The sequence below is a fragment of the Artemia franciscana genome, chromosome 11 (assembly GCF_032884065.1).
Source record: "Artemia franciscana chromosome 11, ASM3288406v1, whole genome shotgun sequence".
NCBI classification, from domain to species: domain Eukaryota; kingdom Metazoa; phylum Arthropoda; class Branchiopoda; order Anostraca; family Artemiidae; genus Artemia; species Artemia franciscana.
Window position 1 is genome coordinate 27,547,037 of NC_088873.1, and position 17,207 is coordinate 27,564,243.

Consider the following 17,207-nt stretch of genomic DNA (forward strand, 5'->3'; position numbering starts at 1 on the left):
GGAGATCAGCACCGCCGGTTTGGACCTTAAGGGTCAATTGCCATCTTACTTACTTACTTACTTTTTTATGTGGCTGGAGAGAAATTAGTACTTAGGTTTATTATTTGCATTCGATTTTCTTGATGTTGTGAGACTCTTTTTTGTTTTTTTAATAAAAGGTAGTAAAACTTGCCAATTCATGCCAATGGCTAACCAATTTTCCTCCAGTATAGAATATAAAATATTTACCATATCCAATCTTCGTTGACCCAGATCCGTTATAATTTAAGTATGATTTTAGTAAATTCATATCTCTTTAGGATTATCTGAGCATCTTGTTCGGAAATCTGATTGGGATGAAAAAGAAGAATCCTTAGAAAGAGCCCTGAGGAAAGTAGCTGAAATCCGACTAGAAGGCGAATTCGAAGTAAAGAAAAGGAAACAAGAGATAGAAAAAGAAATATTAGTGCTCAAAGCTAACTATGAAGAAAAACTGTCGGAAAAAGAACACATATCTAAGGTATATGTTTAATAAACATTTTTCTGGTAATTCTGGAATTACAAAATCTCCACATTTTTCAAAGAGAAGTATTTCATTTTCCGAGAGTGTAGACTGGAAATAAATATATGAAGAGCTGATCTTTTTTTCACTGCATCTCTATAATACCTCTCAATCAATCATAACACCAAGAAAATCAATCCAGAAAAGTATTTTTTCTTTTTCAAACTTCATCACACAGGATATTTTTTTTCCAAACAATGGTTATTTCTTTTATATTTGGTTTCCTTTATCTTCATGTTTTCCCGTCGTACTGGACTGTAAAAGGAAAAAAGAATTATCTTTAGCATGGGAATATAACTTTTTGTCATCTTAATACTATTTGACTTTTAAGCCTTCATGGCTGTTTCGAAATCTTTTTACGCCAGACCAAATTTTAAAATAAATTTCATGTTTAAAAATATCCTTGTACAGTGTAGTACTTACAGTGTAGAACTTACATGGTTGTAGGTCATATTGCATTTACAGGTACTTAATAATGAGCTAGAAGACCTGAAAAAAGAATCAAAATCAAAATTAGAAAAGATGACCATGATTTTTTAAAAGGAGTTGGCTAAGACGGTAGAATTGTATGAAACTCGCCTAGTTGTTGGATATGAGCGTGAAAAGGAAGCAAAAGACAATGTAGAAGCACTCACTAACACACTTGAAAAGTGAGTGGTTTTTTTTCTCCACTATTCTTTCCCTCTACAATGACAGGTTTCAAAATCATATTTTGGCAAATCATAGAATTAATAGTTTTGAAACGACGACCAAAAATCCCTGAGGCACTTCTAGACTCTGTAAAGGTTTTTTCACCGAAACCAGAGATCTTTCTAAATGTGTTCGAAACAAATACTTTTTTGAAAAGGAATTGGAATTTTGCTTTTCGCATTTTATAAAGTCCTGCTAAAATCCGGTCTAATCTTCTCATGACACTAACATAATCATAAGAGGGCAAATTCTTGCTATGTTTCATTATTATTTGATTCCAGAGAACCTTTTGTAGCTTAATATTGAACTGAAACTTATAAAACAAATTTTTGGATATTTGTAATATCCAAACTGTATTTCTAGTGCCAACACTGTATTAGTTTTGCACTCATCTGTATTTGTGCCGCAGGTTTACTACATTTATAACTGGCTGGTTACGAAAAGTGTTTTATCTGAGGAAGTAAATGCCACAATATTTTGCCCACAGTGCAGAAAGCCTGTAATCCTCCTTCCTAAAATCTTGCCTTCTCGATGTAACGATATTTCAAAATTTATAGCTTTCCTATACCACAAAATCTCTTTAATCTCTCTCTCCTTCTAGAGAATTTTTTACATAGTCGAATAAATGGCAAAAGAAAGACCCGCACAGAAATGTTAAAAATCTAACTATTTTCTGATCTACTCACACAAATGTACTCTTAAAAAGTGAGCTTGTCTTTCGATCTGTCGTCACGCACTTCTTTGGCAAGAAGTGCTTGGCACAAATCTAAAGAGTTTCAGCCTATCACAATCTTCAAGGGGTGAGTCCCCGTACCCATGTTAATCCAAATCATTGGTTTGTTAAGGTCAAGTTGAGGTAATTAGTGGGACTACCCTAATTTAAAAGGTAAAGGCCAAAGAAAGATTACATGGTATGTAAAAGTTAGCCGAGGAAGGGTGAAACAGGGAGTCTATAAAGTGAGAATTAATTTAAATTACGAGAAGGGACATTTATCTCATAATTAGGGCCAGAGGCCCGAACCTTGGGAATACCGGGGCTATTTATAAGAGAAATCACAACCCTCTAAAATTTAAATATAAGCAATTCATTTAAATAAACAGATGCTCAAGTTTAATTGAAATTGTGACTTATATAGCTTTCTTCATCTTTATGTACGTTATTAACAGACACAACAACTTTATCTCGTGGAATGGACTTGTTCCTTAGTGATCTTGAATTTCTTCCATCTTTTGCAGGTTAGAATTTGCTTTTACTTTTGTTAGCTTAATATACTATACTGAAGATACTTCAAATATTTTTGCCTACAAATTTGAATGATTAGTCAAAATACCTTCTGAAATGCCTTCATAACCATATTGATAAAATTTTATCACAAACCATTTTCCTCCCAAATTTTTCATAATTGTCATTTTTGGTAGTTTTTATTTAAAAAAGAAATCCTTAAATGGATATCCTAGAGTAAGACTGTTCACCACGACAGATATTTGCTTAAAGGAGCAAAAGTCTTAAGTAGTTTTAATGCTATTTTACAATACTGATTTTATTTTAATTTTTTAAGAGAAAGAAAGGCTTTTAAAACTACATTGGAGTCAATTAAGCAAATGCATCTTGTTGAGTCAAAAGCACTACAGTCAGAACATGAAGCCAAATTGAAACAGGTAATTCATAAGCTTTAGTTCTTTATCCACTTTGTGACAACTGTTTTGCACAAGTGTTAACAATTATCCATTATTAGCATTGATTTGTTTGTGTATGTGTGTTTAAAAAGAGTGTATCACATTTCTAAGGGGTTTGAAACATGTTTTTTTAAGGGATCACCTTTGTTGGAATACTTTTCCATGTACAGACTGCTGTTTGTTTTATTAAAACTACCTATATAAACGAACAATAAGTGCATATTCATGTATATATTTTTTTCTTGGAACTGGCTCAATATTTTTTCGAGAAAATCTTTATCCTGGGCCTAAAAAACGATCTAGATAGGTCAAAAGCATGAGGAGTCTTGTTAAAAGCCTTAGTTTTGGAAAAAATATTTTCATGAGTGACGTCATTTTTATATACATACTAGATGTTGGGGTGGCGCTTCGTGCCACACCAACACCTAGTTGGTAGGGGTGCTTCGCACTCTCCCAAGCCCCCCCGCGCGCGTAAGTCGTTACGCGCCATTGTAGTTGTGTCCCTGTGTCCCACCTGTGAATATAGAAAGATATATATATATATATATATATATATATATATATATATATATATATATATATATATATATATATATATATATATATATATATATATATATATATATATATATATATATATATATATATATATATATATATATATATATATATATATATATATATATATATATATATATATATATAATATATATATATATATATATATATATATATGTCCCAGTGTCAAAATCTGTAATTTCTCTTTGAGTGTCCCGGTCGTCATTTATATCTCCCGGTCGTTATTTGTGTCCCAGTGTCCCAGTCTGTAATTTCTCTTTGAGTGTCCCGATCGTCATTTATATTCCCTGTGTCCCGGTTTTTAGTTTTCCTTTTCTCCTTTATTTTTCAGTTTTTTTCTTTTTCAGTTTTTTTCTTTTTCAGTTTTTGTTTTTTTTTGTTTTTTTTTATGTTTTAGTTTTTTTTTTCTTTTTAGTTTTTTTCTGTAGTTTTTACCCTTTTCTTCGTTTTTTTTTAGTTTTTTTCTTTTTTAGTTTTAAGTTTTTTACCTTTTTTTATTTTTTTATTTTTTTAGCTTTTTTAGTTTTTTTAGTATTTTCTTTTTAGTTTTTTTGTAGTTTTTATCTTTTTTAGTTTTTTTCTTCTTTTGTATTAATACTAAAGCCAAGGTTGGAACCTCGAACCTCTCGGACCTGGGACCTGGAACATAACGCTCTACCAACTCAGCTACTTCGGCTTTAATACATTCGTTTTTGAATTGGTATATGATGAAATAATTCAGACGTCATATAATGACGTCACTCGACAGACAGACAGACAGCTTATTTATATATATATAGACTAGCTGTTGGGGTGGCACTTCGCGCCATCCCAACACCTAGTTGGTGGGGGCGCTTCACGCCCCTCCAAGCCCCCCCGCGCGCATAAGTCGTTACGCGCCTTATTAGTTACACGCCATTGTAGTTGTGTCCCTCTGTCCCACTTGTGAATATATATATATATATATATATATATATATATATATATATATATATATATATATATATATATATATATACATACATATATATATATATATATATATATATATATATATATATATATATATATATATATATATATATATATATATATATATATATATATATATATATATATTGCGAATATACAACATTCTTCGCTGTCCCATTGTCTGTGCATATAAATAGATTGTCAGGTTTACCGACTCTTGAACATAAAACATATAATGGTCCATGGGAAAACAATCAGTATTCAGATCTATACCACATGATTCTAATGATTGCCCTTAAGCTTTGTTGATGGTGATTGCTAATCGACCATTCCCTGTGTCGCCGTCGTCATTTGTATCCCGGTTATCCGTTCTGTATATGCATTCGTTTTTGAAATGGTATATGATGAAATAAATTTTTGTATTTTTCCCCTTTTATTCTGTTTAGTTTATTTTTTTGGTTTTACTTTTTTTAGTTTTTTTAGCTTTTTTTCTTTTTTTTCTTTTTTTTTATTTTAATTTTTTTAGTTTTGTTTTTCTCCTTTATTTTTCATTTTTTCCTTTTTTCTTTTTTTTTCTTTTTTAGTTTTTTTAGTTTTATAGCTTTTTTAGTTTTTTTTTTATTAGTTTTTAGTTTGTTTTTTTTTAGTTTTTTTGTACTTTTTAGCTTTTTTTTTAGTTTTTTTAGTTTTTTTTTACTTATGTCCTGGTCGTCATTAGAATTTTTATCCGGTGACTTTGGGGAAAACTGAGCGTGGGAAGGGGCCTAAGTGCCCTCCAATTTTTCGGTCCCTTAAAAAACACATTAGAACTTTTAATTTCCGTTATAATGACCCCTCTTGTGATATTCTAGGACCACTGAGTTGTTATGATCACCCCTGGGGGAAAAACAACAACAAAACAAATAAACACGGATCCGTGATCTGTCTTCTGGCAGAAAATGTGAAATTCCACATTTTTATAGATAGGAGCTTGAAACTTCTATATTCGGATTCTCTGATAAGCTGAATCTGATGGCGTGATTTTCGTTAAGACTGTATGACTTTTAGGTGGTGTTTCCCCCTATTTTCTGAAATAAGGCAAATTTTCTCAGGCTTGTAACTTTTGATGAGTAAAACTAAACTTGATATTTTTAAACTTCTATATTTAAAATCAGCATTAAATTAAAATTCTTTTGGTGTAAATATTGGTACCAAAACTCCATTTTTTAGAATTTCGGTTACTATTGAGCCAGGTCACTCCTTACTACAATTCGTTACTACGAACTGTTTGATAAATGTTCTTTCTTTTTCTCTTTTTTTTTGGCTCTGCTAATCCAGAATTATCCGAAAATTCATAAAACCAGTGTGGAAAAGGCCTTTTACTAGGGTTCCGAAGGACAGTATGTTGGTTGTTGGAACCTTTGGTCCTTGTTTTATTAAAATAAATGTTCTTTCTTTTTCTCTTTCTTTGGCTCTGTTAGTTATCCCCTTTCCTTTTATTGTTAATCCTTAGTTTTCTCTTAATATTAACGGAATTTTTCCTTGATTGTGTAGACAGTTAAACGCACTGATTATAATTGTGCACTTAAAAGGGTGACACACTCTGGTTAAAAATGTATTTTTGAAAAGTAATTCTGGTCAAAATTAACGAGGAAGAAAAGGGGAAATATGTTAATGCATTTGAGCTTGACGTTGCACCCAGTGAGGGTTTGGATTGGCTCGAATTGACATTCTGCACTTAGGCAACTTTGCTGGCCCAGGGGCAAGGAGATTTTGTTTTTTAGTTCTTATATTGAGTTTGAAGTGAATATATTATAGTTTCTTTATTTTATACCCTTGACTTTTTCATTAGCCTAGATAGGGTCTGAAGCCTAGAGAAGGGCTGAGATTAGATTGGCTTGGTATAGGAAGCTATTCTATACTAGCTAGAGATATTAATGGTAATCCAGGTTATGGCACTCTTGGCCTAGAGGTTGGCTCCTTTGACCGTCTGATCACGTTACCATACCCTGGGACAGGGTATACCGTACTAGGGTATTACTATAACCTATATCTACATGACGGTAGTGGTAGCCGCAAGGCTCTCCACGCCAATATAGGTAATACTCTAGCTGGTAGAGAAGTATTTTCACTATAAGCAAAGCAAACTTAAAAAAAATATATATTCTAGACAAGATCTCTAAGCAAGGTATAAATATCGATTCATATAACTTTGATCCTTAAGATTGTTCCTGTGAAAATATTCTTTATATAAGGGTTTATTTTTCTGTAGTTGATTATGTCACCAATTATAATCTATATTCCTTTTTCTAGGAATTGCAACTAACTATAAATGCTATGGTTAACCATAGTGTGACCGAACGTACTGATGAGATTAAAGAAAACGAAGATAACAGAAGCAGAAGTAAAAGAACAGACTACAATTGCTTGGCAAAAAGAGATGAAGATTCACACATGACATTAAGGCTTCGTGCTGAAGCTGGATATCTGAAGAAAAAACTTGAAAGGTAAATGAGCTTTTCGGTAGCCAATCTAACTAAAATATCCCATTTCCAAACCAGTAGTTATTTCTTTCACTTTGATATGATTCCTAGATTCCTGCCTATTAAATAAGTTGGTGAAGCCGAAACTGCTGCTTTATGTGATGAATAAAAAACAAGTTTTTTAACTGAAAGTAAGGAGCGACATTAAAACTTAAAACGAACAGAAATTACTCCGTATATGAAAGAGGCTTTTCAGTAGCCAATCTAACTAAAATATCCCATTTCCAAACCAGTAGTTATTTCTTTCACTTTGATATGATTCCTAGATTCCTGCCTATTAAATAAGTTGGTGAAGCCGAAACTGCTGCTTTATGTGATGAATAAAAAACAAGTTTTTTAACTGAAAGTAAGGAGCGACATTAAAACTTAAAACGAACAGAAATTACTCCGTATATGAAAGGGGCTTTTCCTCCTCAACGCCCCGCTCTTTACGCTAAAGTTTGACTCTTTCTCTTAACTCTACTTTTTAAAACAGTAAAAAAATTTAGAGTAAAGAGCGGGGCGTTAAGGAGGAAAAGCCCCTTTCATATAGGGAGTAGTTCCTGTTCGTTTTAAGTTTTAATGTCGCTCCTTACTTTCAGTTAAAAAACTTGCTTTTTTAATTTAATTCCTGAACGTTTTTGAATTAATGCATGTTTTGATTTTGGCTCTCCGGACATAAATAATTAAAACAAAATTTGCATATTAGTTGTTTTTGGCTAAATGGCTTTCTCATAGTTTTAATCGGAAGATTTTGAGAAAAAAGGAGCAGGGAGGAGGCCTAGTTGCCCTCCAATTTTTTGTTATTTAAAAATGCGTTTAATTTTTTACGAAAGCTTTTATTAGTGAAAAATATAAGTAACTTACGTAACAAGCTTCTATATTCGTATGTTTTTATTACGTATATGAAGGGGCTTACACCCTGGTGAATACCTGGCTCTTTACACTAAAACTTCAATTTTGTCCCAATTCCTTAAGAATGACCCCTGAATCACAAAGGCCGTAGAATAAATAGTTGAAATTACTAAAAATACTTTAGCGTAAAGAGCGAGGTATTACGAGCAGGTGAACCCCTCATGTGTTTAATAATTAATGAATGTCTTAAGTTTTAATGCTTGTTCTTACTTCCAATTGAAAAACTTTTCATATTTATTTTTTTATTGTCTTTTTTTTAAATAATGCTAGAAAATCCTGCGCCCCCTTCATTGAAATTCTCTTCCCCCATGACAATTTACTCCATGGAAAAATCCTCCCACGTAACCCCCCTCAACTTCTCCCCCCCCCCCCCTAAACCAAAAAATCCCCCCTGAAACCGTCTGTACACCTACCAATGCCCATTAGTATATGTAAACAAGAGTTAAAGTTTGTAAGTTGCAGCCCCTCCTACGGACTCTCTGGGGAAGTAAGTCGTCCCGAAAGACACAGTGTTTTCCGACTATGGTGAATAAAATGACTATCTCAGAATTTTGATTCGGTGATTTTGGGGGAAAAAAGAGCGTAAGAGGGGCCTAGGTGCCCTCCAATTTTTTTGGCCACTTAAAAGAGCACTAGAACTTTTAATTTCCGTTAAAATGAGCCCTCACACGACATTCTAGGACCACTGAGTCGATACGATCACCCCTGGGAAAAAAACAACAAATAAAAACAAATAAACACGCATCCATGGTTTGTCTTCTGGCAAAAAATGCGAAGTTCCACATTTTTATAGATAGGAGCTTGGAACTTCTACATTCGGATTCTCTGATACGCTGAATCTGATGGTGTGATTTTCGTTAAGATTGCATTACTTTCAGGGGTGTTTCCTCCTATTTTTAAAAATAAGGCAAATTTTCTCAGGCTCGTAACTTTTGATGGGTAAGACTAAACTTGATAAAACTTATATATTTAGAATCGACATTAAAATGCAATTTTTTTATGTAACTATTGGTATCAAAATTCCGTATTTTAGAGTTTCAGTTACTATTGAGCCGGGTTGCTCCTTACTACAGTTCGTTACCACGAACGAACTGTTGGAAAACGCTTAGAGGGGAGAGATCAGGATGAAACTTGGTGGGAGAAATTGGTAGGCGAGCCAGAGACCTGCAGAGATTTAATTGATAACATTCGTTTCCCCGATTCGACCTTCTGGGGGGCTGGAGGGAGAGGAAAAATTGACAAAATTAAGATAATTATAACTTACGAATGGGGGGATCGGATCTTAATGAAATTTGATATTAAGAAGAACCTCGTGTCAGAGAGCTCTTATTTTAAATACCGAACATATGATACTGATACTGGGGGGAGTTGGAGGGGAAATGGAAAATCTTGGAAACCGCTTATAATGGAGAGATCGGGATAAAGCTTGGTAGGAAGAATAAGCATAAGTTCTAGATACGTGATTGATATAACTGGACTGAAACCGTTCTTTTTGGGGGAGTAGGGGGGAGTTAATTCGGAAAAATTGAAAAAGTTAAGGTATTTTTAACTTACGAACGGGTGACCGGATCTTAAGGAAATTTAATATTAAGAAGAACTCATGTCTCGGAGCTCTTATGTTAAATCCCGACCAGATCTGATGATGTTGGGGGTAGCTGAAGCGGGAAACCAGAAATCTTGGAAAACACTTAGAGCGGAGGGTTCGGGATGAAACTTGGTGGATAGAATAAGCAGATGTCGTAAATAAGTGATTGACGTAACCGGACTGGATCAGTTCTCTATGAGGGAGTTAGGGGGAGGTTCAGTGCTTTGGTGACTTCGGTGTTCTGGATGTGCTAGGACGATAAAAATTGGCAGGCATGCCAGGAACCTGCACAAATTGACTTGATAACCGTTGTTTTCCCCGATTCGACCATCTGGGGGCTGAAGGAAGAGAAAAATTAGAAAAAAACGAAGCATTTTTAACCTAAGAGTGGGTGATTGGTTCTCAATGAATTTAGATATTTAGAAGGACCTCGTATATCAGAGCTCTTATTTTAAATCCCGACGGGCATTGAATCTCTGCTTTTCCTTTTAAATCAATCTTTGATTCTTAGTATTTTGCTAGAGCTCATGCCATATGAGATCTTGGCTCTTGGCTCTTTCGACCTCGTCACAAGTGCCATATGAGCTCTTAGCTCTTGTTTTTGTTGATCTGAAAACTGGAAAGGTAAATGAGTTTTTAGAATCCTGTCTGACCAAGACATTTCCCTCGAAGCGGTAGTTATTTCTTATACTTAAATGTTTTGCATAGATTCATACTTATTAAGTAAATTTGTGGCGCCAAAACTGCTGCTTTATGTGACTGGTGAAATATCTTCAGGGTTTTTCGTTGATTTGAAAACCTGAAAAATAAATGAGTTTTCAGTGGCCAACCTGGCCGAGATATTCCCCCCAGAGCTGTAGTTATTTCATCCACTTTAATATTATTCATATATTCATGCTTATTAGGTAAATTGGTGTCGCCAAAACTTTTGCTTTATGATGCTGATAAAATACCATCAAGTTTTTTTTGTTGATTTGAAAACCGGAAAAATAAATGAATTTCAGTAGCCAACCTGACCAAGATACTCCCTCCAAAGCAGTAGTTATATCTCTCACTTTAATAAAATTCATAGATTCATGCTTATTAAGTAAATTGTTGAAGCCGAAACTGCTGCTTTATGTTACTGGTAAAATACCGTCAGGTTTTTGTGGCACTTGGTATCTACCAAGTGACATATAGCGATCGCAAATTCTATTGGTCTGTCGGTCTGTCCCGGTTTTGCTACTTTAGACACTTCCAGGTAAGCTAGGACGATGAAATTCGGCAGGCGTATCAGGAACAAGACACAATTAAATTAGGAATTTTCTTTTCCCCGATTCTACCATCTGGGCGGGGGGGGGGGGGGGGGTATCGGGGACAGTTAAATCGGAAAAATTAGAAAAAATGAGGTATTCTTAACTTACGAACGGTTGATCAGATCTTAATGAAATTTGATGTTTGGAAGCATATCGTGTCTCAGAGCTCTTATCTAAGATCCTGAGGGGATCCGGTGACATTGTGGGGTGTTGGGGGGGGACTTACAATCTTGGAAAACGCTTAGAGTGGAGGGATCGGGATGAAACTTGATGGGAAAAATAATCACAAGTTCTAAATACAAGATTGGCATAACCGGAACGGATTCGCTTTCTCTTTTGGGGAGCTGGAGGAGGGGATTAATTCTGAAAAATTAGAAGAAAAAAATGAGGTATTTTTAATTTGCAAAGGAGTGATCGGATCTTAATGAAATTTGATATTTGGAAGGATATTGTGTCTCAAAGCTCCTATTTCAAATCCCTAGTGGATCTGGTGACATTGCGGGGAGTTGGAGGGGACCTACAATCTTGGAAAACGCTTAGAGTGGAGGGATCGGGATGAAACTTGGTGGGGAAAATAATCACAATTCCTAGATACAAGATTGACATAACCGGAATGGATCCGCTCTCTCTGGGGGAGGGGGGATTCTGAAAAATAAGAAAAAATGAGGTATTTTCAACTTAAGAAGGAGAGATTGGATCTTAATGAAATTTGATGTTTGGAAGTAAATCATGTCTTAGAGCTCTTACTGTAAATCTCGAGCAGATCCGTTCTTATTGGGTGGAGTTGGGGGGGGAGCCTAAAATCTTGGAAAACGTTTAGAGTGGAGGGATCGGGATAAAACTTAGTGAGAAAAAAAGCACAAGTCCTAGATATGTGATTGACATATCTGGAACGGATCCACTCTCTTTGGGGGAGTTGGGGTTCAGGGTTAATTCTATAAAATTGGAAAAAATGAGGTATTTTTAACTTAAGAAGGAGCGATCACATCTTAATGAAATTTCATATTTAGAAGGACCTCGTAACTCAGATCTCTTGTTTTAAATCCCAACCGGATCCAGTGTCATTGGGAGGGATCTTTGAAAATTCTTAAGGTGGAGAGATCAGCATGAAACTTAGTGGGAAGAATATGCACAAGTCCAAGACATGTGACGGAAATAACCGAACAAGATTCACTCTCTTTGTCAGAGCTGGGCGGGAGTAATTCGGAAAAACTAGAAAAAATGAGGTATTTGTAACTTACGAACGGGTCATCAGATCTTAATGAACTTTGATCTTTAGAAGGATCTTGTGCTTTAGAACTCTCATTTCAAATCCAGACCATATCCAGTGACATTGGGGGGGGGGGGCTGTCGGGGGAAACCTGAAACCTTGGAAACCGGAAATCTTGGAAAACGCTTACAGTGGAGAGATCAGGATAAAACTTGATGGGAAGAATAATCACAAGTTATAGATACCTGATTGACATAATGGAAACCGATCTGTTCTCTTTAGGGGAGCTGGGGGTTGTTTATTTAGAAAAATTAAAAAATTGAGGTATTTTTAACTTAGGATTGGGCGATCGGACCTTAAAGAATTTCGATATTGAGAAATATTTCGTGACTCAGAGCTCTTATTTGAAACCCCGATCGGCATTAAGCCTATGATTTTCCTTTTAAAGCAATCTATTGATTCTTAGAATTTTGCCAGAGCTCTTACCATATCAGCTCTTAGCTCTTGTTTTTCGTTGATTTGAAAACTTGAAAGGTAAATGAACTTTTCAGTAGTCAGTCTGACCAAGATATCAAAGTCCTTGGGGTCAGTCTGACCCCAAAGCAGTAGTTATCCTCTCACTTGAATATAATTCATAGATTCATGTTTATTAAATAAATTAATGATGTCAAAACTGCTGCTCTATGTGACTGGTAAAAAACTGTTAGGTTCTTTTGGTTGATTTGAAAACTTGGAAGGCAAATGAGTTTCTCTGTAGCTAATATGACAAGATATTCCCCTCAAAGCAGTAGTTATTTCTTTCACTTCAAAATAATCATAGATTAATGATTATTAAGCATTAATGATTATTGGTGAAACAGAAATTGCTGCTTTACGTAACTTCTAAAATATCGATAGGTATTTTTTTCGTTGATTTAAAAACTTGAAAGGTAAATGAACTTTCAGTGGCCAATATGATCAAGAGATTCCCCTTAAAGCAGTAGTTATTTCTTATACTTTAATATACTTCATAGATTCATGCTTATAATGCAAATTGGTGAGGACGAAATTGCTGCTTTATCTTACCGGTATAATACCGTTACGATTTTTTCACTGATTGAGCAGCACAGCACCTACTATCTAATAATAATAATTAAAAATAATCAACTTTTGCTCTTATTAGAGTGAATAACCATTACATTTCTTGTCTTTTCCTTGCTATTGCACTACCAGAGCGATAAAAGTTCTATTTTGGCTGGTTTAAGAAAAAAGAAATAAAATTAACCTAAACTGAAAGACTTTTTTTTCAAAACATGGTGTTTGTGCTATCATATCCCACACAGGAGAGTTTTGTTTTTAGCTCTTTCCATAAAAACTTGAATCTTGTCTATGTTATCATACTTTCTCTCACTTCTTTGTCCCTAAAAGGTATTTTTAGGCTTTGAAATATATTTATGTTGCTAGATACGAAAAGTTTATTTACGGCTGACAGTTCCAATCCGCTGAAGACCTGTAAAAACTACCACTAAAATGCAGTGATTTTGATAAAAGGGTGGTCATATGGATAGAACCTTCTATTCCAGTGTTGACCTTTGTATAATAGTTCTCATTACGTAGTAAGCTCTAAGAAAGAGAGGAAAAGGGCAAACAAAGAAAAAAAACAGCGAAATTGGGAAACCTAACCCCATCATCTTTCTGTTACAGGAAAGGTTCTACTAGTGTTACTTGGTGTGTTTTTCTCAAATCAACTATTTTTTTTATACACAATTAAATAGTAATGCCCAAGAACAGCAGCTTATAACTTAAGGAAGACTAAAATTGCTTTCTCTCAGAATAAGTCTAAGACTTAGAAAGACGAACTCCAGGAAAAACATGTTTCAGCTCTCTGAAACACGTTTTAGAGAAAGCAATACTTTTTTTGGATTATAATCATTATCTAGGTTTTGTTTTTCATGAGATGATCTTTTAAGAGTTTGCTCTCCGTCCCTAAGACCGTTATATGGAGAGTCAAATGCCCAAATACCTGAGAAAAAATCTTCTGTTTGTTGTGGTTTTCTTCTTTTTTTTCACATAAGATATTTTTCCGTATTTTTTTTTTTCAGTATGCAGCAACAACTCGATGATCGCAACAAACAAATATCTAGGAACAACGGTGAAATTTCTCGACTCGAGTACATCATAAATACTTGTGAAACAGAAATCTCCAGCTTAAAACAAGATATAAAAGAAAATGAAAAGAAAATCTGCGAAAAGGTAGGTAGGCCTGTATTCAATATCGGTATATAACACTCAGTGACAAAGTTTATGTAATTAGGCACAGTGAAAAACATCATATGCGGCACGCACGGCTGTTGTGGGAGTAGTGAGGGCTTTTTCGATATTACAACACCCATAGAGGGTTGTACCTGGAGTTGCTAACCCTCACTCTTTTTTTCTTTGAGACTTGCTTCTTTAAGGCCTAACGCAAATATTGTTGCTAAAAAATAGTTTAGGAGATGCAATTATTTACATATGCAAATTTAAACGCACGTGTTATTGTATTTTTAAGGATTTTTTCAAGATGTTTTCCCCTCAGGGTCTTCTCCAAGCCTCTGGTCAAGTGGGGAGCCCTCCCAATGAAGAAAACTGATCAAAGTATCCTCCTCCAGACGTTTTTTCTCTTCAAGACGCTTTCTTAAGTTTTTCTTCAAGACGGTCATCAAACTGTTTTTCAAAATATTTCAAGACGTATCTTAAGACATTTTTCTTCAAGACTTTTTTCAGGGTGTTTCAAGACGTTAATCTAATGTTTACATTTGGAAAACAAGCGACCATGTCGCAGAATTAACTTGGCACAAAACGGTGACGCATAACCTACACAAGTGTTATTGATTACATTTGGAAGATTAAACAACCTTGTCAACGAAGTCTGGTTTCCGTGGGGACTATATATTGAAAAGTGAACCGCATCACGCTAACCCCCAGATTGTTATCGCATAAACATATTCCTGCAGAAATATTAAGTGTGAGCATGCATCAGAACGACTCCAAGGTTTGGTTTTTCAAATGAATCTGTCGATCTAAATTCAGAAGCAAGCAAGCATGGAAATTCTTGAGAGGAGACTTTCCTGAGGTAATTAAAGGGAAAAGAATTTAGATTACATCGTTATTAATTGTCTGCACAATCTAGACAAGGACACGGGCTTTCCGTAAACGTACTAAGGGTATTCCTGAAACCTGTCAATGAGTTTTTTTAAAGTGAAAATTTATTTCTAAACTAAAAAAGGAAAAAAATAAAAAATTTAAAATCAAAAAACTAAAAAAAAAGGTAAAAAACTACAAGAAAACTGAAAAGAAAAAAGAAAAAAACTAAAAAAGCTAAAAAAAGGTAAAAACCAAAAAAAAATTAAAAGAAAAAAGGAAAAAACAAAAATTTATTTCATCATATGGACACTCAAAGAGAAATTACAGAATGGGACACCGGGACACAAATGACGACCAGGACAAAGGGACACAACTACAACGGGGACGCCGGGGGGCACAGGGGGATATATAAATGACGACGAGGACACAGAGAATGTTCGACGCCACCCCAACACCTAGTTGGTGGAGGTGATTCGCGCCCTCCCCCAAGCCCCCCCACGTGCACAAGTAGTTACGCCCCATATTAGTTACGCGCCATTGTAGTTGCGTCCCTGTGTCCCACCTGTGAATATAGATAGATTTATATATGTGTTTCAAACTACGTAAAACTTGCGAATATATAACATTCTTGGCTTTCCCATTGTCTGTGCATATACAAAGCCTTATGTACTAATAATGACGTCATATCCAAACGCTCTTTTTACAAACAAACAAACATGCATACACACAACTTGTTTTTATATAGATAGATATATAGATAGATACAATACAAATTAAATGCGTAAAACTTGCGAATATACAACATTCTTCGCTGTCAAATTGTCGCTGCATATAAATAGATTGTCAGGTTTACCGACCCTCGAACATGCAACGTACAATTGTCCATGGGAAAAACAATCAGTATTAAGATCTATACCACATTTTTCTAATGATTGACCTTGAGCTTTGTTAATGTTGATTGCAAATGCTAATCGAATTATTAATTGCAATCTTTTAAATTGAAAAGGCAGATCTGTTGGAATCATGGGAATGCAAGGAATAAGAACAGCCTCACCCTCAAAAGGCCCTGTCAAGATTGTGGCCTCTATTAGGTTTTCCATTGTTTTTTTTACGGCAAGTCGCGTGCCATTGCAAAGCTTTGGTGGGTTGATATTTCTTAAAAGTATTATTGGTACGCCTATTTTTAGTTGTAGCACGTGTGGTAGAAACCCTGAAAGATCCACGGAATTTAAAAATTCAGATGGATAATTAACCACTTCATTTGGTTCCAAAACTGTGTAGACTGACTTGTAAAGGACTGCCTGGTCTCGAATCTTGGTCAAAACAATATTGTTGATTTCGTGGACGTCTATATTTTTGGATGCAAGAATCGCTCTTTCACTTAGCCATTTATTATTTTTATAATTGTTTAGAATATTCGGAAATACTCTTTCAATCAATTCATTTTTGGACGTCACTAAATTACAGAAATCAGCAGGTAGATGTATACGTCCTGAAATTGAGTCTACTGGGAGCTTTTCGTTTCCAAGTGCCAGCAATTGATCTGACAATGTTTTACCAGAGTCATTGTTTTGCAATCGGACACGCATATTTGTAGTTAATTTTAATGTTTTTACGTGTGCCCATAAATTAGAATTTTTCAGGCAAGCATTCATTTCGTCTGCAGGGGTTGATCTCGGTATTATAGGTAATGTTTGCCCGAAATCCGCAAGCAATATTAATGTGCTGCCAAAGGGTTTCGACTTCCCTCGCAAATCTTTCAAGCATTGATCCGGAGCCTCGAGCGATTTTTTGTGTGCCATTGTGCACTCATCCCAAATAATAAGTTTGCATTGCTGCAATACTTTACCCATCCCAGATGATTTGGAAATATTGCACGTGGGAGTTTCTGTAGAATGCAAATTCAGAGGCAATTTCAAAGCGGAATGAGCAGTTCTTCCACCAGGCAGCAATGTTGCGGCTATTCCGGACGACGCAATTGCAAACGCTATATCATTTTTTGATCGAATTGATGCCAGAATCAGTTTTATCACAAACGTTTTACCAGTACCTCCTGGCGTATCCAAAAAAAAAAATTTCTCCAACGTTGTTATCGACACAATGCATTATCGTATCATAAATGTCTTTTTGTTCCGACGTTAACTTGGAAATGTTATTTTAC

The 17,207-nt window shown here is 35.0% G+C and overlaps 1 protein-coding gene across 1 annotated transcript; it reads left to right on the plus strand.

The window, feature by feature from the left end:
* The first annotated feature begins 2,792 nt into the window (after positions 1-2,792).
* Positions 2,793-15,381, plus strand: LOC136033373 (uncharacterized). The gene is made up of 3 exons (XM_065714160.1): positions 2,793-2,890; positions 6,731-6,924; positions 14,026-15,381. The coding sequence occupies exons 1-3, from the start codon at positions 2,834-2,836 to the stop codon at positions 14,207-14,209; spliced, it is 435 nt and encodes a 144-aa protein (XP_065570232.1). The 5' UTR covers positions 2,793-2,833; the 3' UTR covers positions 14,210-15,381.
* Positions 15,382-17,207: the final 1,826 nt, after the last annotated feature.

Excerpts from the sequence above, each read along its gene's own strand:
- LOC136033373 (XM_065714160.1), top strand. The coding sequence starts at position 2,834 with ATGCATCTTGTTGAGTCAAAAGCACTACAGTCAGAACATGAAGCCAAA. Across the intron at positions 2,891-6,730 it reads ATGAAGCCAAATTGAAACAG|GAATTGCAACTAACTATAAA; the intron begins GTAATTCATAAG and ends TCCTTTTTCTAG. Across the intron at positions 6,925-14,025 it reads CTGAAGAAAAAACTTGAAAG|TATGCAGCAACAACTCGATG; the intron begins GTAAATGAGCTT and ends TTTTTTTTTCAG.